Source organism: Dendrobates tinctorius, unplaced genomic scaffold (assembly GCF_039654945.1).
Source record: "Dendrobates tinctorius isolate UK_male_01 unplaced genomic scaffold, ASM3965494v1 ptg000162l, whole genome shotgun sequence".
Lineage (NCBI taxonomy): Eukaryota > Metazoa > Chordata > Amphibia > Anura > Dendrobatidae > Dendrobates > Dendrobates tinctorius.
In genome coordinates, this window is record NW_027361829.1 from 57,115,286 (window position 1) to 57,137,655 (window position 22,370).

At 47.2% G+C, this 22,370-nt stretch overlaps 1 protein-coding gene across 1 annotated transcript in view; it reads left to right on the forward strand.

Moving 5' to 3' along the window:
- Positions 1 to 19,680: 19,680 nt before the first annotated feature.
- The window catches only part of VOPP1 (VOPP1 WW domain binding protein), a 184,902-nt gene continuing 182,212 nt past the window's right edge, over positions 19,681 to 22,370 (forward strand). Inside the window, exons 1-2 of the mRNA XM_073550042.1 lie at positions 19,681 to 19,965; positions 20,049 to 20,190. Coding sequence (XP_073406143.1) covers positions 20,140 to 20,190 — 51 coding nt within the window. The 5' untranslated portion in view covers positions 19,681 to 19,965; positions 20,049 to 20,139. The remainder of the gene's footprint in view (positions 19,966 to 20,048; positions 20,191 to 22,370) is intronic.

The window sequence follows — 22,370 nt, forward strand, 5'->3', positions numbered from 1 at the left end:
TGTTCAAAAAATTTCTTTGGATCGCTGCATTTCTGTGACGTCTGCCTGCGGTCTGGACTGCAGCCAGACAGCACCCCGAGAAACACTGATACCCTTTACCCCTATACAGGGATCTGGATTTATAGCAGAGCCCAGGAGGCGCTGTCTGAATAGGAGCAATGACCAGAGCAGGACGGTCGCCAGAAAGGTGTTCCAATACAGGACACAGAGGCAATGATATCCGAGACTAAACCAGTCAGGCAGCAGCGGTACAAAAACAGTAGACAGTAGCAGAGTCAGATTCCAGGCCGAAGCCAGAGTCATAAACCAGGAGAGTCGCAGAGGTACAGAATCGTTAGGCAGAAGCAGAGTCAGAATCCAGGCCGAAGTCAGAGTCATAAACCAGGAGAGTCGCAGAGGTACAGAATCGTTAGGCAGAAGCAGAGTCAGAATCCAGGCCGAAGTCAGAGTCATAAACCAGGAGAGTCGCAGAGGTACAGAATCGTTAGGCAGAAGCAGAGTCAGAAGTCCAGGCAAAAGTCAGAGTCAGTCAACAGCAATTCACACAGTAACACGCAGGGGAGCCAAGAATATATCCGGCGGCTTGCAAGCCCAGTCCAAAGGTATTTGAGGGATCAGGTCATCCCTCACAGGCTCCCGGGCTGATGATGTCATCAGGACCGCCCCCAGGACCAGACCTGATGACGATGCACCAACCCCTTCATGACTGACAGAGGAGCGTAGTCTGTGTCCACTAGACGCCTGCGCAGAAGCCCTTTCACTGTTGCCGCCATTACTCGGGCGCGAGCCACAGCGCCTCACAGTGGCTGAGGGCGGAACAGCAGGCCCTGAATTCGACGATGACATGTCAGTCCGGCGCCTCCTGGTAGCCGAGGCCTGGACAGCAGGCCCCGAGCCCGAGGGCGGCGTGACAGTCCGTCGCCTCCTAGTGGCTGAGGGCGGAACAGCAGGCCCCGAGTCTGACGGTGACGTGACAGTACCCCCCTCTCCAGGAGGGGCCTCCGGACCCTCAAAACCCGGTTTGTCAGGGTGAAGAAGATGAAATCTCCTAATTAATGCCTTGGCATGGACGTTCCCCGCAGGAACCCAGGACCTTTCTTCTGGGCCGTAGCCCTTCCAGTGTACCAGATACTGTACTGAGCCCCTCACAAGGCGGGAGTCAAGGATACCCTGGACTTCATACTCCAGAGCTCCCCCGACCGAAACAGGAGGAGGAGGGGACTGAACAGGGTGAATGGGAGAACGATAAGGTTTGAGGAGAGACCTGTGGAATACGTTAGGCAATTTGAATGACTGTGGAAGTTTTAAGCGGAAGGCTACTGGGTTAACCACCTCGATAATTTCGTATGGGCCGATGAACCTGGGACCTAGTTTGGCGGACGGTACCTTAAGCTTGATATTTTTTGTAGAGAGCCAAACCTTGTCGCCAACTCCCAGGTGCGGCCCCTTAGATCGTCGTCTATTTGCAGCCGAAGCCTGTCTAACCTGAGCCCCTTTCAAATTTGAATTAACCTCAGACCAAATCGTTTTTAGCCGATGTATATTTTGCTCCACCCCAGGGAGCTCCGGCATCCTGGCCGAAAACGACCCAAAGCGCGGATGTAGTCCAAGGTTACAAAAGAAAGGGGTAGTTTTAATGGAGTCTTGATATTGATTATTGAGGGCGAACTCAGCCAATGGCAGATGTTCCACCCAATCGGTCTGATGTCCTGACACATAACAGCGGAGGTATTGTTCCAGAGCTTGGTTAGTACGCTCAGTTTGACCATTAGTTTCGGGATGGTATGCCGAAGAAAAGGACAACTCCACACCAATGCGTCTACAGAATGCCCTCCAGAACTTCGAGACAAACAGGGTACCCCTGTCGGACACAATATTTGCCGGAACGCCGTGCAGACGTACAATGTGCAGGATAAACAACTTACTTAAAGTCTCAGAGTTAGGCAACCCAGACAGGGGAATAAAATGGCCCTGCTTGCTGAACCTGTCTACAACCACCCAGATACAAGTTTTCCCATCTGATGGCGGCAGGTCTGTAATGAAATCCATGGAGATGTGGGTCCATGGACTCTCAGGGGTGGGCAAGGACTGAAGCCAGCTGGCAGGGCGACTATGGAGGGACTTGGCGCGGGCACAGACTTCACACGCTGAAACATAGTCCTTACAGTCCTTGACCACCGTCGGCCACCAAAAGTTCCTAGTTACCAACCTGGTGGTATTATTGAGACCCGGATGGCCTGCCAGGACAGAGTCGTGCGATTCTTTTAGAACCTGCAGATGAAGGTTAGCCGGAACGAACAATTTTTTGGGGGGCGTAGTGTCAGGAACTTGCTCTGAAGACCTACGGATCTCCTCCAGAAGGTCCAAAGACACTGCCGACACGACGATTCCATTAGCCAATATTGGGACTGGTTCACAGTCCTCGGTCTGTGTGGGGCAGAAACTGCGAGAGAGGGCATCTGCCCTCACATTTTTAGTCCCGGGGCGGAAGGTGATTATAAAATCAAACCTGGAGAAAAACAAGGCCCACCTAGCCTGCCTAGGATTTAGTCTTTTAGCTGACTCTAGGTAGGTTAGGTTTTTGTGGTCTGTAATAACAGTGACCTTGTGTTTGGCACCTTCGAGGAAGTGGCGCCATTCCTCGAAGGCCCATTTGATCGCCAGTAATTCCCGATTACCGACTTCATAGTTTCCCTCCGTGGCAGAGAATTTGCGGGAGAAAAATGCACATGGGCGAAGATGAGTGAGGGATGCAGTGCCTTGCGAGAGCACTGCTCCCACTCCGACTTCGGAGGCATCTACTTCAACAATAAAGGGGTGGTCCAAGTTTGGTTGAATCAACACCGGGTTGGCCACGAAGCACTCCTTTAGTGTAGAAAAAGCTCGGGTTGCCTCAGGATTCCAATTAGTCACGTCCGCCCCTTTTCGGGTAAGGTCCGTGAGTGGCTTGGCAATCTCAGAGAAACCCCTGATAAACTTGCGGTAATAATTCGCAAATCCCAAAAACCGCTGCAGCGCTTTCAGCGATTTGGGTTGCACCCAATCCTTAATGGGTTGAATCTTGGCAGGGTCCATGCGAAACCCCTTGCCTGAGACCATGTATCCTAAGAACTGTACCTCTTCAGCAAAAAAAACACATTTTTCTAATTTCGCATACAAGGAGTTTTTTCGCAGTCTCTGCAATACCGAACGGACGTGTTGAGCATGTGTCACAGGGTCAGCCGAATAAATCAAAATGTCATCCAGATACACGACGACATACACCCCACAAATGTCCCTGAAAATGTCATTGACAAAGTGTTGAAATACGGCAGGTGCGTTACTGAGTCCGAACGGCATTACAAGGTACTCAAAGTGACCAAGAGGTGTATTAAAGGCCGTTTTCCATTCGTCACCGCTTCTTATGCGGACCAGATTATATGCCCCCCGGAGGTCAAGTTTAGTAAACCAGCGGGCTCCCAGTAGCTGATTAAACAGATCAGGAATGAGTGGGAGCGAGTACTGATTTTTTACAGTAATTGCGTTCAGCTCACGATAATCGATGCATGGTCTGAGTCCACCATCTTTTTTTTCTACAAAGAAAAACCCAGCTCCCACAGGTGAGGTGGAAGGTCTAATAAAGCCTTTACGTAGGCTGTCTGCTATGTAGTCATTCATGGCTACACGCTCCGGACCCGAGAGGTTGAATATTCTCCCCTTAGGGAGACGGGCACCAGGGACCAAGTCTATAGGACAGTCGTACTCTCTATGAGGAGGTAGTTTCTCAGACTCCACTATGGAGAAGACATCTTCATAATCTCCGAATGCATATGGAATGGAGGGGTTTTTAATTTTAACTTGGTTCACTGACAGTGACATACAGTGATTCTGACACCGTGGACTCCAGCGCACGATATCACCTATGCGCCAGTCAATAACTGGATTATGCTGGTGCAACCATGGCATGCCTAACACAACTGGATCTGATAAATTGTGTATAACAAAAAATGACATTTGTTCGTTATGCAATGTCCCCACTGACATAGAAATTTCGTCAGTAATGAATTCCACGCCTCCCTGATCTATAGATGTACCATTAATTGTAATAGTCTTAATAGGCACTTTAAGCTTTAGCAGAGGTACACCCAAACTCTTAGCAAATAAAAAATCCATAAGGTTGCCGGCAGCACCACAATCCACATAAGCCTTCACACACAGACGTTTCTTAGCAAAAGAAAGGGAAACTGGTAACAACAGTTTGGCCGCTTTTGCGGGCAATACCTGACCCCCAGCGCTGTCCAGGGGGTGATGATCCAGGAATGTGGATTTCCAACAGCCAGCATTTTCTTTGAAGCTTCCAGGCTGCAGCATGCTTGAGCCTGAGAGTGACCTTCCAGGCTGTGCAATGTAACAGGTGTTAGGGCCAGGAATCAGCTCAGTCAGGAGGAAGAAAAAAAAAAGGTAAGGAAAACTGCTTTTATATGTGTTAAGTATAGACACAAGAGCAGTTTTATTTTTTTGGGCCGGATATAATGTGACGTCTGCCTGCGGTCTGGACTGCAGCCAGACAGCACCCCGAGAAACACTGATACCCTTTACCCCTATACAGGGATCTGGATTTATAGCAGAGCCCAGGAGGCACTGTCTGAATAGGAGCAATGACCAGAGCAGGACGGTCGCCAGAAAGGTGTTCCAATACAGGACACAGAGGCAATGATATCCGAGACTAAACCAGTCAGGCAGCAACGGTACAAAAACAGTAGACAGTAGCAGAGTCAGATTCCAGGCCGAAGCCAGAGTCATAAACCAGGAGAGTCGCAGAGGTACAGAATCGTTAGGCAGAAGCAGAGTCAGAATCCAGGAGAGTCGCAGAGGTACAGAATCGTTAGGCAGAAGCAGAGTCAGAATCCAGGAGAGTCGCAGAGGTACAGAATCGTTAGGCAGAAGCAGAGTCAGAATCCAGGCCGAAGTCAGAGTCATAAACCAGGAGAGTCGCAGAGGTACAGAATCGTTAGGCAGAAGCAGAGTCAGAAGTCCAGGCAAAAGTCAGAGTCAGTCAAAAGCAATTCACACAGTAACACGCAGGGGAACCAAGAATATATCCGGCGGCTTGCAAGCCCAGTCCAAAGGTATTTGAGGGATCAGGTCATCCCTCACAGGCTCCCGGGCTGATGATGTCATCAGGACCGCCCCCAGGACCAGACCTGATGACGATGCACCAACCCCTTCATGACTGACAGAGGAGCGGAGTCTGTGTCCACTAGACGCCTGCGCAGAAGCCCTTTCACTGTTGCCGCCATTACTCGGGCGCGAGCCACAGCGCCTCACAGTGGCTGAGGGCGGAACAGCAGGCCCTGAATTCGACGATGACATGTCAGTCCGGCGCCTCCTGGTAGCCGAGGCCTGGACAGCAGGCCCCGAGCCCGAGGGCGGCGTGACAGTCCGTCGCCTCCTAGTGGCTGAGGGCGGAACAGCAGGCCCTGAGTCTGACGGTGACGTGACAATTTCTTGCTTTCAAGGAACTTTTGGTCTACTTCACTTTGTCAGGCAGGTCCTATTTAAGTGATTTCATGATTTAGAACAGGTGTGGCAGTAATCAGGCCTGCGTGTGCCTAGGAAATTTGAACTCAGCTTCCCAAAGATGTGATAAACCACAGTTAATTTATGTTTTAAAGGGGAGGGACAATCACTTTTTCATACAGGGCCCAGTAGGTTTGGATTTCTTTTTCCCTTAATAATAAAGACCTTTATTTAAAAACTGTATCTGTGTTTACTTGTGTTATCTTTGTCTAATATCTAAATTTGTTTGTTGATCTGAAACATTTATATGTGATAAGCATGCAAAAGAATAGGAAATCAGGAAGGGGGCAAACAGATTTTCACACAATTATAGCTTATTTTTAGTATTATCCTTTTTGATTGGTGTCAGTCGTGTTGCAGAGGTTACTCGCATTGGCATTTTGTTTAAATTGGAAGGTGTAAGGGATGTTACAAAGGAATTTAAGGTGAGCCAGGCGCTGAAACATTTTAGAAAAAAAAACAATGACTCGTGATAGAAGGAGACTGGTTTCCTTTGGTCAGTTGGCTAGGTTGATGTGTTGCGTGTATTCCTCTAAATATGAAGTGTTGTTATTTTCAGCAACTTTTGTTTTGGCCTTTTATGGTGCTTTTCGTATTATTGAATTGGTTAGTTCTTCATGGCTAGTTGAAGGGGGTTTATATATGGGTGATGTTTGCTTATTAAATGACAGGGTGGAATATTTTCTACGGCGTTCAAAAGTGGATCAGGATGGTCGAGGCAAGCTGGTGGTTTTGTATGCAATTCTGAGTCATGCGGCCTCTCCTATTGCAATGGTGAGATGCTTTGTGGAAATCCGGGATGGTTTTCCAGGTTTGTTCTTGAGGCATAAGGATGGTTCTTCACTTTCAAAATATCAATTCGATGCGGTTTTTAAGCAATGTTTGTTGAGTATGGTTGAGAGACCCGAGGAATATGTGTCACATCCTTTTCTTATTGGGGCAGCAACAAAGGCTTCACGCTGGGGTTTGGGAGAAAAAATTATTCATCTCATCGTATTAGGAACAAAATCATGCAGATTCCTTACGCCTATGTTCACCCTCACCTTGTGTCTGTATAAAAATGAGTGGGCCCGGAGCCGTTTTATGTGGTTTGGTGATAGTAATGCTTGTATTAATATGATGATTGCTTTGTTTCACAATAGGCGCATGCTTAACTTGGATTCTAGGCCACATTTATGTGTTCTGGGGGGTGTTGCAGGACGATGTTCATTCAGATGGTCAGCAGCTTGGGAAGGCCAGTTTCACTGCACGGATTTAAAGGAATTCATGGTATGACTTATGGGAGGGTTTTAACCAAAGCCTCGTATTATTACAGTTAGATCGTATTGGGAGTTAATTAGAGACATCAAATTTGATCTTTTAAGGTTGTGGTCATCTTATCTGGGAATTATCATTTTGTCGTATATTGTGGCATGGGTGAGTTGGGCGTATGCAAAATATTAAGACCAGGATTAAATTCAACAAAACAGTGGCTCATTTTGTGGCAAGGAATGGCGGTATTGTGGTGAGACACAAGGATTTGGAGGGAACACTTGAGATCGGATGGAGTTCATCTCAATACGATTGACAATAACTTATGGATGTTGGGCTTAAGGGATGCTATTGAGCGAGCCTTGGGGGTTTGGAGGTACCAGGCCACGTAAGGTGTCACTTGGTCAGGTTTGTGGTGCAGGATAGATCTGGTTCAGAGGCAGGTTATTGAGAAGATCCATTTTGGTGGGAAGTCACTAGTGGGAATAGTGGCTTCTGTTACAGGTCAAGATAACATACGGGCGTAGGTTCTGCAAGGGTAGGGGTATTAATTATGGGATATTAACGCCTGATCCCTGGGCTGGTGTGTTGCTACCAGGATATCCGGACCAGACTTATATGTTGAAATTATATATGTAATGATTACATGGATATTGTTTATAATGTTCTGCGGCACCATTGCTGTGGCTGACTCAGGTTGTGTGTGTAATATGTAATAAAAGGCTGCTGTGGGCATTTAACTCAAGCAGTTGTGTGTTTTATTTAAAGGAGTTGGTAAGAAAAGTGGTTGGTGGGAATAGTACAACTACATCCCTTCTTGGATTGTCATGTCTGTAAAAGCTTTCCCTGAATTGTAAAGTGCTGCAGCATATGTTGGGTCTATATAAATAAAACTGTTATTGTTATTATTATTTTTGGGGATTACAAAATCTGAAGTAATACTGCTATGACAATTATTAGTAAAACCTAGTAGATGTAACCTCGGAGATGCCAATAAAGCTGTAGGTGCCTGGGGAACCATGAATGCTTCTATTTAGAGCCATGGCAGATGGATGAATGATTGTCTGACAGGTATCACAATGAACTTCAGGGGCTAAAGCGGGAGTCACACATAGCAATCTCGCTAGCGAGATCGCTGCTGAGTCACAACTTTTGTGACGTAACAGCGATCTCACCAGCGAGATCGCTGTGTGTGACAGCGATCAGCGACCGGCCCCCCTGCCGGTATCGCTGATCGCTGCAAGAAACCTTCTGGACATATTTTTCGTCGCTGCTCTCCCGCTGGCCAGCACGCATCGCTGCATGTGACAGGCGGGAGACCACCGATCAGCTGTAAAAAAATAATAAAAAAAAATAAAAATATTGTTATTCTCACCTTCCAACGTCCCGCGCAGCCATCCCGCCTCTCTCCACGCCCCGGTCCCAGTGATCCTTTGCACGAATGACCCCGAGACGTCGCGCTGCCGCGAGACCGTGACATTCTCGTGGTCATTCTCGCAAAGGATTACTGGGACCGGAGTGTGGAGAGAGGCGGGATGGCTGCGCGGGACGTCAGAAGGTGAGAATAACAATATTTTTTATTTTAATTCTATTTTTTTACAGGGATATGGCATCAGCGCTAATGAACACAGCAATGCCGGGCGCTCGGCGTCACTGTGCTGATCGCTGGTGAAGCTGTCTGTTTGACAGCTCACCAGCGATCACATAGCGATTTACCAGCGATCCTGACACGTTGATATCGTTGTCGGGATCGCTGGTAAGTCGCTATGTGTGACTCCAGCTTAAGAGAGTTTGCCAACCTGCCAGGCATTTATCTGGTTAGCTGTGATGACCATTTGAGATTGGAAACATACAGGTGAGTAAGGGACTGCACCACATACAGTTTATATTATATAACTATAGTTAATACATTAGATAAAAGCCGGATCATATAGTGTAATGTCTCAATCGCTATCTTAAGATGTATTACTACACTCGTGCATTTTACCAGATATGTACTTTCTTTGTAGCATGTTATCACTACATACTGTACATTGAAATCTCTGGTCAAGTAATTGCAGGTTTAGTAGAGGGCATCAGCATGTCCCAGCAATACAATATGCTGTATGTGTATGCAGAATTAGGGTAAAAGGTATGAAAGATTTTCTACTATTTATTTTTTAAGAGCTGCAGTTATTTCATAGGTCCTGTAGAAGAATCCACGGTTATACTCATTTTTACAGCATTTGCGACTATGAGAATAAAAAACAAAAGAGAGCACTTTCCTTGGATGCATATTAACAAAGACTTCCACAAGGTCTACTTTAATGTGAATATTTAATGCCCTCACTTTGAAGTCTTCACACAGCGGAGTACTGGCAGAATCAAAAGGAAATCCTAGTTACGAGGTCTGCAGGAACTGCGTGACATGTTACTTTCTGATCCCTCAGTCTCCTGGTGAGCCAGCTTATTAAAAAGTGGCCATATTCATAACCTATAGACTTTGAATACTGCTGTACAGATCTATGACTACATTATAAATCAAAAATTGCTGCAGTGGATAACCCTATGTTAATTGCTTCATGCTATGATGATAAAAGGCATCCTTGAGTTTTGGCTAGTGGAGTGCAGTGGGGTTGGTGCAGTGTGACAGACAGTGACCCAAGAAAGTTCAAAACAAAGTATTTTAATTCCTAAAAAAACTTACACTGGAACTCAAAAGCTATCCTCGGGATCGCAGCCGTGAAAACAAGATAGTCCGTAACCAGAATCAGTTGCTGTAGGCGACTGCACCGCCGTGTAAGTTGAGGGGTGCCAGGCCTTTTGGCTCCGCTTGGCTCTGTGTTGCTTCACACATGTTGAGCTCTGCAGAGCCTCCTGCTCTGCATTCTTGCAAAACCAAACTGATACCCAACTCTCTCCTGCAGGGTTCTTACAAGGAACCTGTGGCCGTAGGCCACTTGGAAGACCTAGCTGTGAAGGAAGTGGACCGTCCCACTACCATCCTGTAGTCTGCTTCAAAAATAAAATCCCATGGCAGGTTTTCTTAAATCTGCCTTGGACACATAGCTTGCCCAAAACCAACACTTACTTTTATTTTGCATTGCAATCACAGCTATGCCTGTGACTGCAATGTACTCCCGTGGCCTCAATACGCTTCTATGCGCATCCGAGGAGACACATAGCGATCCTCGAATATGACACTGGTCATTGCCTAATATTAGTTAGCATGTGATCCATCTTTTCCATTTTTCCGCACTGATGAAAAAATAACTTTACAGGAGATGAGTAATTAAGACAGTCAATAGACACACAGGTCAAAAACTTATGAAAAATGGATAAAAACACTGATTAAAATCAATCTGTTTGTTCTGTATGCAAAAAAAGGAACAGATGCCTGAATAAGGCCTTACAGCATTATGAATATTGCCTAGATTCCAGTAAGCCACCAACTCCCTGATTTGTCAATGTAGGAGATACAAATCAGGGGGGGGGTGGTCCGTAGAGATGGCTGCTGGTTTCGCACATCTGTGTTTCACAGTCCTTACTTAGACTGTGTTGCGCTGACTGGCCATGGGTCTTCTCCTGCCATAAACTCAGCTGCCTCATAGGTATATTCACTACAGTATATGAGGCTGCCAAGTTTGGGTCATGAGACTCATGGCCAGTGCATGAATCATGGCCCAAGTGTGAACTGCAAAATACAAATGTGTGAGTCTGACCTGAGGCTGTTATTTTTTCAGGTAATACATTACTAGAGTGTGCATTTCATAGCACTGTCTATAGTTAAAAGGACAAGAATAGTCCTAAAAAATGAACAGCATTGAGAATCCATATTTGTACACCTATGAAGCCCAGCCAGTAGTTGGGTTTCATGAAAGATCATTAGTCTTATAATCCACTGTGCAAGTAACCCAGTGACCACAGGTTCAAGTATTCTATGGGTTTAATAAACAATGTATAAAATCCTTACTTTTATTTTTTTAGTGACAAAGTAAACAATAGTCCATGCTTGGAACAACACACCTACGTTTCCTAGAATTTCTGGCCCTAGTAGATAACTTTATAACCAATGAATAAATTGCTTGAATCACACACAGGCTAAATTGTTCAAAATCTAGGGCTCATGGATAGCATATGTATATCAACATTTGCCAAATACCAGTCTGTTTTTGGTTGATTATGAGTGGCATAGCTAGAGTTGCATGGACACCTGTGCAAAATTTGGACCTGGGGCCCCCACATTCATGTTGGTCAGATGATTAGGCCTTTGTAGTGTTCTAGATCCCATAAAGACAAAGGTGTTTACCCTCTATGTAATGGTGTCCCCATCCCAGTCCATTACTGTAATAATGTCCCCAGTTCTGGCCTCTTTCTGTAATAATGTCCCCCATCCTCACCCTTTCCTGTAACGATGTCCCCCATCCTGGTTCAATGTCCCCCATCTTGGGCCCTTTCCTGGTATAATGTCCCCCATTTTATAGCAATGTCACCCATCCTGGGCCTCTTCCTGGTATAATGACCTCCATCCTGGACCCATTCTGCTATACTAACCCCCATCCTGAGCTCTTCTTGGTGTAATGTACTCCATCCTGGACTCCTTCCTGTTATAATACCCCCAATCCTGGTATACAGTCCCCCATTCTGAACTCCTTACTTGTATAATGACTTCCATCCTATTCTGCTATACTAACCCCCATCCAGGGCTCTTCTGGTTTATTGTGTTCCATCATGGGCCCCTTCCTGTTATAATACCCCCATCCTGGTATAACACCCCTCATCCTTGGCCCTTTCCTGGTATATTGCTCGTGTTGAAAACGTTTAAAAAAAATGAACGACTCTTCTTAGATTCCTCCACTCCCACATCATACAGCGTCCTCTTCTGGAGCCAGCAGCTGACTTCAGTGCGTACATGGTGCCGTTGACGTGTCCCCTTCCTGCACATTACACCCCTGTTAATTATATATCATAATACATCTTACTTTAATCAATTCCTTCCCCTTTCCTCCTAATTCTCAGTGTACCCCTTCTATCTCCCACCTCCCGATTTACCCCCTTCTCACCCTACCTTTTTTTTTTCTTTGTGATTTGTTTTCTTACCCCTATCTTTATACTATGGTTCTGAGATTCTATGCCACAGTTCTTTTTTCATGATTTGATGTAACATGAACGGCATAAAGTGCTGAAGTTGTATATCTAATTCAACTTTTGTTTGCACTGATAAAACACAATAAAATACTAGAAAAAGAGAAAATGTAATAAATAATGTAAATAGATAGTTAAAAAATAATAAAACAAAAAAGTTCCCTACCCAGAACCACTTGCTACAAGCTTCTTGCAGCCAAATTCTACAGAGAACCCTTCTCATTGTGTGACCCCAATACATTTAGGCCAATAAAAACATGTTACTTTTTAACAACGCAATAAGGAGCACTTTGATGCCCGCTTTATGTAGACCCGGGTTTCAGAAAGACTTCAGTTGACATTTGTGCACTAGCCTTTACCATCGATGTTCAAAGACCACTACCACTTTGACAATTTGCAGTTTCATGTCCTTTTTAAGTCTAATATACACTATTTTTATTGTCTTTTTATAACGCAAAGGTCCTGACAGATGTATTTATTTTACTCACTTATATAGCGCCATTAATTCCACAGCATTTTACAGACATTATCTGGACTGTCCCCGATGGGGCTCACAATCTAAAGTCCCTATCACTAGGTCTTTGAAGTGTGAGAGGATATCGGAGGCGACTCGCACAAGGGAGAACATACGAACTCCTAGCAGATGTTGTCCTTGGTAGTGGGTCGCCCTCCCAGGGCTGGCGGGGTACTCGGCGCCAGGCCCGTTGCTTTCAATGGGAGATATCACGGTAGCTGCGACCCAGTCCGTGGCCCTGGGCGCCCATTGTAAAAGGGGAAATGTCGAGCTTGTGGGTGATAATTAGTTTGTGAATAAATGATTTGTGACGTCACCTGTGGTGTTCGGCAATGAAGATGTTAAGCCGACGCTACAGACAGGTCCTCTGGGACAGATGGTGTGGTGCAGCAATGATGGTGTGACCCTCCACAGGTAGGGCAGTAGTCCCAGGGCAGTGTAGATGAAGGGATGGGGAGAGACATAGATGGTGCAGTGTCAGGCACAAAGATGTAGCAGTGCTGAATGTGTTGGCGCAGGAATAAGTGGAGGACACCAGGGCATGTAGTTCCAAAGCTTTACTCACAGTCTGTTGTGCGTACAGGTGCCCGCATCCGTGCCGTGTCCTCCAGGTCAGGAGCTCAGCCAACTTCCAGGCAAGATGAAGTTCTCCTTTCCAACACTCCACCAACATATGCCTTTTCTGAACGTCTCCCTTTTGTGCCTATAGTGAAGTACTCTCAGTACTGAGTTACACTGGAGTTCCTCCTGTCAGATGTTCCTATGAACTCTACTTGTACAGCAGACAGCTGTAGCCTGCTTCAGGGACTCCTTGCCACCTAGTCCCGGCTCACTTGCGTTGCTGCTGTGCCCCCAAGTCTGGTGTGGGAATAAAGTGGTGACAACTTCTATTCCTCTGGTGTCTGCTGCAAGACCATTAGTATCCAGACAACCTCGGGGACCGGACCCCGGCCTTGCGCTGTGAACTTGGAAAGAGTTCTGCTCTAACCCTAATCCTTAGTCCTCCTCTCCTTACATTCCATACTAATCCTTCTTTCTTATGGAGAGAGTAAGGTTTTCCATCAATGTCCCATTCCTGTGCCAGCGGACCTAGGTCACTGAGGTCGGCTGCAGCACTTCCTTCATCCATCCCACTCAGGGGATCTTCTCTCCTCCACTGACTCTGTCAGACTGACTAAATCCTAAACTCTTCCTGCTCTTTTGGTGCCAACTAAACTCCACCCGCCTCCCAGCACGCTTCGTGTTCCAAGCAGGGAGCCACCAAAGGGTGCTTTGCTACACTACTGTGTTGTGTGGGATGCAGGTGTTGGAGTGTGGTCAGGTGTCTCCACCTTACCTGGATAGTGGGGTACCACACCTCAGGAGGAGGTGCAGTACCTTTGTGGCGACTGAACCCTCAGGGGCGCCACATACCCCCCCGTTAAGCACAGCACGTCCGTGGGCTGCAAGTGAAACAAAGTTAGACAAAACATAAGGAACATAAAAAATTTTTTGAATGATAAATAAACAATTCTTATCTAAACTTCCCAATATGGGAGGCATTCATTCTTGAACGTTACAAAACAATTTAACTATCTATGCTGAAATATAGTGCCTAATTTAAAGTGTTATTGGCAGTAAACTCACTACCAGTTCAAGTATTATCATTAACACATTTCTTTCACCTTACTGTTACTTCTAGATCCTAGGTGACAACCGCTGATGCCTGGTTCGTCACCTGCATTTTCAAATCTTTATTCAAATTTTACATCTTTATTCAAACATTAGCACAAGTCTAAATGCTGTAAAACATTCACTATTAGTTCGATTCCTATATCTCAGTACCAACTGTATCCTATATAAAATCTGTTCTTTATTAAACACTATCGCTATTTACTTTTTCTATCAAAATGCTAAACATTATTATTTAAGTGCAATGAGGTAAAGTAGACATTGATCCAGCCAAGATGTCTTGAAATGTCCCTATTAAAGCAGGTCTATGTAAATCCAAGAGAAAGCACCTTAAGAGGTGCAACTATTTACAGGTCAGTTCTGGATCATTCCTTGTCCATGATCTCCACAGTTCAAGTATAAAGGCTACCAAAGAAACTGGGCAAAACTGGAATTAAAACACAAAAAAAAACAAAAACAACATGATGAACAAAAGGAAAAGGGCATAACAGTGCCTATACCCTCCTGGGTAACAGATAGTTCCAAAACAATGTTACTGTTTAGTAATGGTCCCCTCCTGGGGTGTTGGAAGTGGGTCTTTTGGGCTGCTTCCAGGGGAGAACCGAAGGACATCCTCTTCCTGCTTGGCGATTGACATAAGAGGTAGTGTCAGTCGGTAGAATTGCTGCCTGAGGTACAGCAGGTCTAGCAACTTGTACCATAGGGTGTGAGACTGGCGTAGATGTTGTCTGCCTGGCCTTGGCAGGGGTAATCACTACTGTGGGAGGTATTCCTGCTGGGGGAACATAGGCATGTTCCTTTTCGTAGGCCGCAATAAAATCTTCTGGTTTGCGGAGCACATTCATGGCATACTAGCCACGTAGTCACTCATGCCGGTTGAACGTAACATAATCTCCCGGGTGCAGGTCACGAGCAGGGTGTCCCCTCCGGAGGTGAGACTCAACATCCCTCCTACTAAAGAAGAGGTCCGAGATCCGCTTGGGGTCTGCGATGAAGCCAAACCCCCGCTCGTGATTGACATTCAGGACCTCACCCCATCCCGCTGAGTCTCAGGGACCGTAGTGACCGACATGGACCTTTTCCTTCCTGTCCAGATCAGGGCCTAGCACTGCCAGTCTCCGCTGTTCCGTTCCCTCTGTTCGGCTGCCAGCTGGTGGAGGGTCTGCTGGCAATAGGACTCCTCCTTCTCTTGGGGCCAACCTCTACCCACCGTGGACAGGGGCACTACCGCTAGGGGCTCAGATGTTTCCCCCCAGGGTTTAGAATCCCGGTCCCAGACTAGGTCCAGCACGACCTGTCCGGACGCTGCAGCAGCCGTACACCCCGAGGCCTTCCCAGGTGCAGGGGCAGCAGACATACCTGGGGCCTCCTGGCAATGCTCCTGTTCCGGTGCAGGTTTGGGACGGTAGTCAATAGCTGGAACGTCCACCGGAATAGTCCAGTCAGCTTTCAGAGGTGGTGGTGGAGCAGATGGTGGCTCCAGGTCCGCAGGGGTCTCCGGTGGGACCTGCGCAGCCGCGTCAGGTCCAGGCAGGAGTTCAACTTCCTCCGCTTCAGCCTCCAAGCCCCCAGAGAACTCCTCATGACAGGCTGTGCTCAGCAATGATTGCAGCGTGGAGGTGGAGACAGGCGCCGCCGGTGACAGGGCAGCAGCCGTTGGTTCCATAAGTGCTGCCTGGGGGAAATCTGGTGCAGCAGCGATGGGTATCACAGGTGAAGGTACCGGGGATATAGCAGCAGCGGCGGGTACCAATGCCGAGGGTACTGGTGCTGGAGGTGCCGATGGTGTAGGCCCCTCCCGGGCGTGCTGCCAGTTCATCATCCAGAGCGCCTCCTGTTTCAACCGAAGACGGTGGGTCAGCTGAACAATCTCATCCTCCAGCTGCTGGCGGTCCATTTTGGAAGTCGGATCAGAGCCTTCAGCCAATGCACCTGGGAGGTTCAGCTCTGCCTCCTTGTGCTCTTCAGGGCTCCCTCCTTCTTCCATCATGGCGTTCTGGCATTCTTCCTCCTTTCTGGCCTCTTTTCCCGCCACCAACTCTCGCTCCTCCTTCTGTGGGTGGCATCTTCTTCCTACTCCTCCATACCAAGCCAGTATCCGAACCCCTCGGGGGGTGGGCCATGTTGCAGTTGCATAGAAGTTCAGGCAGGGGAGGCCCAGGACAGTTCGCGGTCTTTTCTTAGGACCACCCATGTTGTCACGCCCTTCTTCACTGCGCCGGCGGCCATTTTTAGAGTCCATTTTACAGTCTATTAATATGGTTATTCTGCACATTCTCAGCAATGTTTAAGTCCAAGAAATCTCAGGCACACAGAACCCGGTGGCACTGGGCTTCGTCATCCTGTTCGTGATGCTGGGTCTCCCTCCCAGGGCCATGGGGTACTCGGTACCGGGCCGGTATCAGCGGGACGTGTTACAGCAGCGGTGACCTGGACCGTGGTCCTGGGCGCCCAATTAATGGGGGATGTTGTGAATGGTGTAATGTAGTTAGATGAATAGTTTGTGACTCCACCTGTGGTGTTCGGCAAGGGAGGTGTTAAGCTGATGTTGCAGACGGATCCTCTGGGACAGATGGTGTGGTGCAGCAAGGATGGTATAGCCCTCCACAGGCAGGGCTGTTGTCCCAGGGCATTGTAGATGTGGAGACACTTAGATGATGTAGTGTTTGGCGCAGGGGATGTAGCAGTGCCAGGCGGACGGACGCAGGAAGGAATGGAGGACACCAGGGCATGTAGTTCCAAAGCTTTACTCAGTCTGTAGTGCCCGCTTCTGTGCCGTGTCCTCCAGGTCAGGGACTCAGTCAACCTCCAGGCAAGATGGAATGCTCCCTTCCACACTCCGCCAACTTATGTGCCTTTCCTGAACGTCTCCTCTATTGTGCCTTTAAGTGTGAAGATCTCCTAGTACTGAGTTACACTGGAGTTCCTCCTGACAGATATTCCCAAGAACTCTACTTGCATGGCAGACAGCTGTAGTCTGCTTCGGGGACTCTCTACTTCTAAGTCCCGGCTCTCTATCCATGTTGCTGTTGTGCCCTCAAGTCTTAGATGGGAATAGTGCATTTACAGCCCACTACTCCACCGGTGTCTGCTGCAGAACCATTAGTGTCCATACAACCTCGGGGACTGGGCCCCGGCCTTGCGCTTAGAACTTCAAGGCAGAGTTCTTCCTCTAACCCACATCCTCTGTGTTCCCTTTTACTCCTACATTCCGTACTTGTCTTTCTCTCCTATGGAAGCTCAGGCTTCAGTTCAATGTCTTTCTCCTTCTTTCCTTTCCCGTGCCAGCCTGCTCAGGTCACTGAGGCAGCTGCAGCACTCCTTCCTCCATCCCTCTTCCAGGGATCCCCACTCCTCTCCGAGTGGCTTCCTCTCTCCAACTCTCCTTCTGACTGACTGACCTGTAAACCTAAACCATCCCGCTCTTTTATGTGTTCTAAACTCCACCCACCTCCCGCCATGTTTAGTGTTCCAAGCAGGGAACCAACAAAGGTGCTCTGCCTCTCTCTAGGCAAGGAGCCGCAATGTGGTTTTGCTGAACTACTCTATTGTGTGGGGTGCGAGTGTTGGAGCGTGGTCAGGAGCTTCCAACTTACCTGGATGGTGGTGCACCACACCTTAGGAGAAGGTGCAATACCTCTGTGGCGACTGAGCTTCAGGGGCGCCACAACGCCAAGTTGGGTCGCCCTCCCAGGGCTGGCGGGGTACTTGGAGCCGTGACCGTTGCTCTAAATGGGAGATGTCACGGTAGCTGTGACCCGGTCCATGGCCCTGGGCGCCCATTGTAAAAGGGGAAATGTCGAGCTTGTGGGTGATAATTAGAGTTTGTGAATAAATGATTCGTGACGCCACCTGTGGTGTTTGGCAATGAAGATGTTAAGCCAACGCTGCAGACAGGTCCTCTGGGACAGATGGTGTGGTGCAGCAATGATGGTGTGGCCCTCCACAGGTAGGGCAGTAGTCCCAGGGCAGTGTAGATGAAGGGATAGGGGAGAGGAGTAGATGATGCAGTGTCAGGCACAAAGATGTAGCAGTGCTGAATGTGTTGGCACAGGAATAAGTGGAGGACACCAGGGCATGTAGTTCCAAAGCTTTACTCACAGTCTGTTGTGCGTACAGGTGCCTGCATCCGTGCCGTGTCCTCCAGGTCAGGAGCTCAGCCAACTTCCAGACAAGATGAAGTCCTCCTTTCCAACACTCCGCCAACATATGCCTTTTCTGAACGTCTCCCTTTTGCGCCTATAGTGAAGTACTCTCAGTACTGAGTTACACTGGAGTTCCTCCTGTCAGATGTTCCTATGAACTCAACTTGTCCTGCAGACAGCTGTAGCCTGCTTCGGAGACTCCTTGCTACCTAGTCCCGGCTTAGTCGTGTTGCTGCTGTGCCCCCAAGTCTGATGTGGGAATTAAGTGGTGACAACTTCTATTCCTCCGGTGTCTGCTGCAGGACCATTAGTATCCATACAACCTCGGGGACCGGACCCCAGCCTTGCGCTGTGAACTTGGGAAGGGTTCTGCTCTAACCCTAATCATTAGTCCTCCTCTCCTTACGTTCCGTACTAATCCTTCTTTCTTATGGAGAGAGTCAGGCTTTCCATCAATGTCCCATTCCTGTGCCAGCGGACCCAGGTCACTGAGGTCGGCTGCAGTACTTCCTTTTTCCATCCCACTCAGGGGATCTTCTCTCCTCCACTGACTCTGTCAGACTGACTAAATCTTAAACTCCTCCCACTCTTTTGGTGCCAACTAAACTCCACCCGCCTCCCAGCACGCTTCTTGTTCCAAGCAGGGAGCCACCAAAGGGTGCTTTGCTACACTACTGTGTTGTGTGGGATGTAGGTGTTGGAGTGTGGTCAGGTGTCTCCACCTTACCTGGATAGTGGGGTACCACACCTCAGGAGGAGGTGCAGTACCTCTGTGGCGACTGAACCCTCAGGGGCGCCACAGTAGGATTTGAATCCAGGACCCCAGTGCTGCAAAGCAACAGTGCTGACCACTTAGCCCCCGTGCTGCTGAGGTGAGTTAAGTTTTCACTTTGCACATTTTTAGCCATATTTTCATGCCCATCTGAAGCCTACAAATACTGTTAGGAAGGTGGCCAGACAGTGTACACAGTGACTATGGGGGTTTCTGTAGGGATCCAGTTTTTCAGGGAATCTGACAGAAAACCCTATGCAGAGCGCTGTATCAGTGGGAACCTAATTAATGAGATAAAGCTAATAATGTAAAGTGCTGTGGAATATGTTGGCGCTACAGAAATATAATTATTATTAACCCTATTGCAATATCTCAGCTCAGTTAGCGCTACCAGACACACCATGAGGAGCGGAGCGCCACTACATCAGTGATAGGTGCGGTTTGTATAGCCATTAATCCCACGACATGGAGCAGAGGAGTCTGTACCATCACTGGATGCTTCACAGGCCACTGACACGGTAACAATAATAATGTAATATGAAAGATCTCATTACTGCTGCCATAAAGAAACACGGCAGGGAGGGAAGGAGGGAGGTGTAAAAGGCCAGCACCCCCTCCTCCTCCTAATCCCCTCCTCGCAGTGTGTTCTCAGGCTTTCCTCTCCGTCCATTTCCATCAGGGATCAAGCTTACAATTCCATCCTGCCTTCCTTTCCCAGCTGCTATTTCTTTCTTCATTTTTCCCGTCCCCTCCCGCATCCTTTTTTTTTGTGTTCGCTTTTACCACATGATCAGCATCCTCGCCCCCTCTTGTACGAGCCACCTCTGTCATCTGATGACGATGAGCCTGTAACCAGCGCCGGAGTCCCACCATCAATCTTCTATACTCTGCTTTTGTATTGATTGTCCTGATGATCTAAAATCTGCTATGTGAGTTTACAACAAATGGAGGAAACCCTAAACTAAAGGCTGGAGCAGTGATTTATTTATTTTTTTTGGGGGGGACTCTACAGCTGTCATTACTATCTGTTGAGAACTGGCCATCGATGCTGGGCGAAGAAGGGCTGATCACTGGGTTGATCTCTTAAAGGAAGTGCTTGAGACATGAAGAGTTTGCAGTGTGCTGGTTTCTTCTTGCTGTCACTGCTGCTGGAGGTAAGCACAGGTCACAGCCAGGACTACTGTCAAACTGCTGGGGGTTGTCCTCAATTCTAGATGTCATCCGCTCACCCTATTGCAACATAATGTGTTATTATAAATTATGGAAAGCAGTTTCTATTCCAGAGATCTCCCACCATCCACCCTCCTTTGTTACACAAACTGCTCTCTTAGCTTCTATATATGGCTCTAAAATCTTCAGCCAAGGCGCCCAGTGACACCCTCCTACTGTGTCTGTACCTGATGAGCAAGGCTGTCACTTCTATCAGTGAACTTGAATAATTCATTGGGTATGGACACATCCAAAATAACAAAATCCCTCTTGGCATTAGTTGATGCCTCCCCATCCCTGGTACCTTCTTTTCTCATAGTCCACATTTACGTTTTTACTAATGAGATTTTACATCCTGTTTCAGCTGATAATTGCAAAGTACTAACTGCTGCAGAACATCTTTTTATATACTCTAAAAGAAAAGGCACTTCTAAATACTTTTAGGACCACCGTGATTGCTGTCTTTCAAGAGGATCCGCAGCAGCTGAGATCTGCATTAGTAATGCTGCTAGGTGTCTGGACTTAGGGGCAAGGCCATCTAAATGTCTTCTTGCTTCTCTTGCCAGCTGCAGCTCTTCCTTTGTTTCATTCATTATTTACAGCAGGAACAAATAAAAGCCTGTACTCAGCATAGTATGAAATGCAAGGCCTTACTGCTACTGTACTCTTCCTGCATGTGTGCGTCCATTGTTCCCCCAGATCGCTGGGATCTCTTCTTTTTATTCTTCAGCATCTTTCTTCACCCACGCGTTTTACATGCGTTATATTTGTTTTCAGGCTAGTTATTGTTATGTGACATGTATGGATACATTGTAGTCACTGTGTGAATGGACTAGTGTAACTTTAACCGGTTTGTGCCTCTTCCCCTGGAAAGCATAACAGATTTGTTAAGACTCCGGGCTATTAATAAATTCTGTTGTTGTCGTGATCAATACTCCGCTGTTATACATGTAAATGAGGTCAAAAAGTGAAATTCAGACAGAGCAGCTGTGTATCCGGTACGGCTAGAGCGAGACACAAGCTTATAGACGTGCAACGGGCTCGGACAAGTAAAAGAATATCACTTGTCATCTGACTTGGTGACATTTCTGAACATAGACAACAGATTTCTAGAAAGAGTTGCTGCCTGGATCACGAGTATAATTATAATTATCGATAAATATTCCGCGTGTCTCCAATCCCTGAGTTTTATTTCTTAAACTCACACTTGTGTTTTTCTGTCCCATGCCCCTACAGAAATTATGACTCGACCCTTTAAAAAAAAAGAAAAAAAAAAGAGCCACAAACAAAGAAACTATGACCCACCTTTATAATGACTGGCATGTCGTACACCATTCTAAAAGACAAGTCCGATTGGAGGGAATTTTGACAAAGTCATTAAAAAACTCACAACTCAAAATAATTTGTTGCATTTTGTGACTGTCCTAAAGTAAGATTAGATATACACCTGGTACGAGTAGGCATAGATTTGCATCATTTTCTGCTTTAGGTGTTAATAAATTTGCCTAAATGTTGCAGCTCACACCCACTTTCAATACTTTTTAAGTTATACATTGTTGTCCAGAAATGACATGTGCTATCATTTGCCACTTTTTTTCCATCTCCGTTTTTAGCAACTATTGACTTAAACTGTGGTTCTTTCTATTAAAATAATTATAATAACCGACAGATCGTTCCCCATGTACATGCATGGGAGAGACTTGACAGCTCACTGGAGCAGGGTGAGAAAAAGTCAGCCAGGGGGCGGCAACAAATTTGGGCCCTTTTTGTGGCTCCAGGTCAACTTTTCAAACTATGTTTACTCTGAAACTCCACAGCATTTCAGGAGTAAAGCTGGCGATACATTGTATGCCTAATGATGGTTTGGCTGATCGTTCAGCTGAAAGCCATCCCAGCCAACTCTGCCACACACAGGAGCGCTCACTCGGCCTGTGTTCTCTATGAGAAAGCTGTCACCTAACTAACACATTGGCCATAGGCTGATCTCTGGGAGACCATTGTGATTGGGTGCAAAATTGGACATGCGCTATCATCACCTCTCCCGACTATCAGTTGGCGTTCCAATACACACTGGACCATCAGCCCAACCTGCCAATATCATCGGGTTGGGCCGACAATAGTCAGA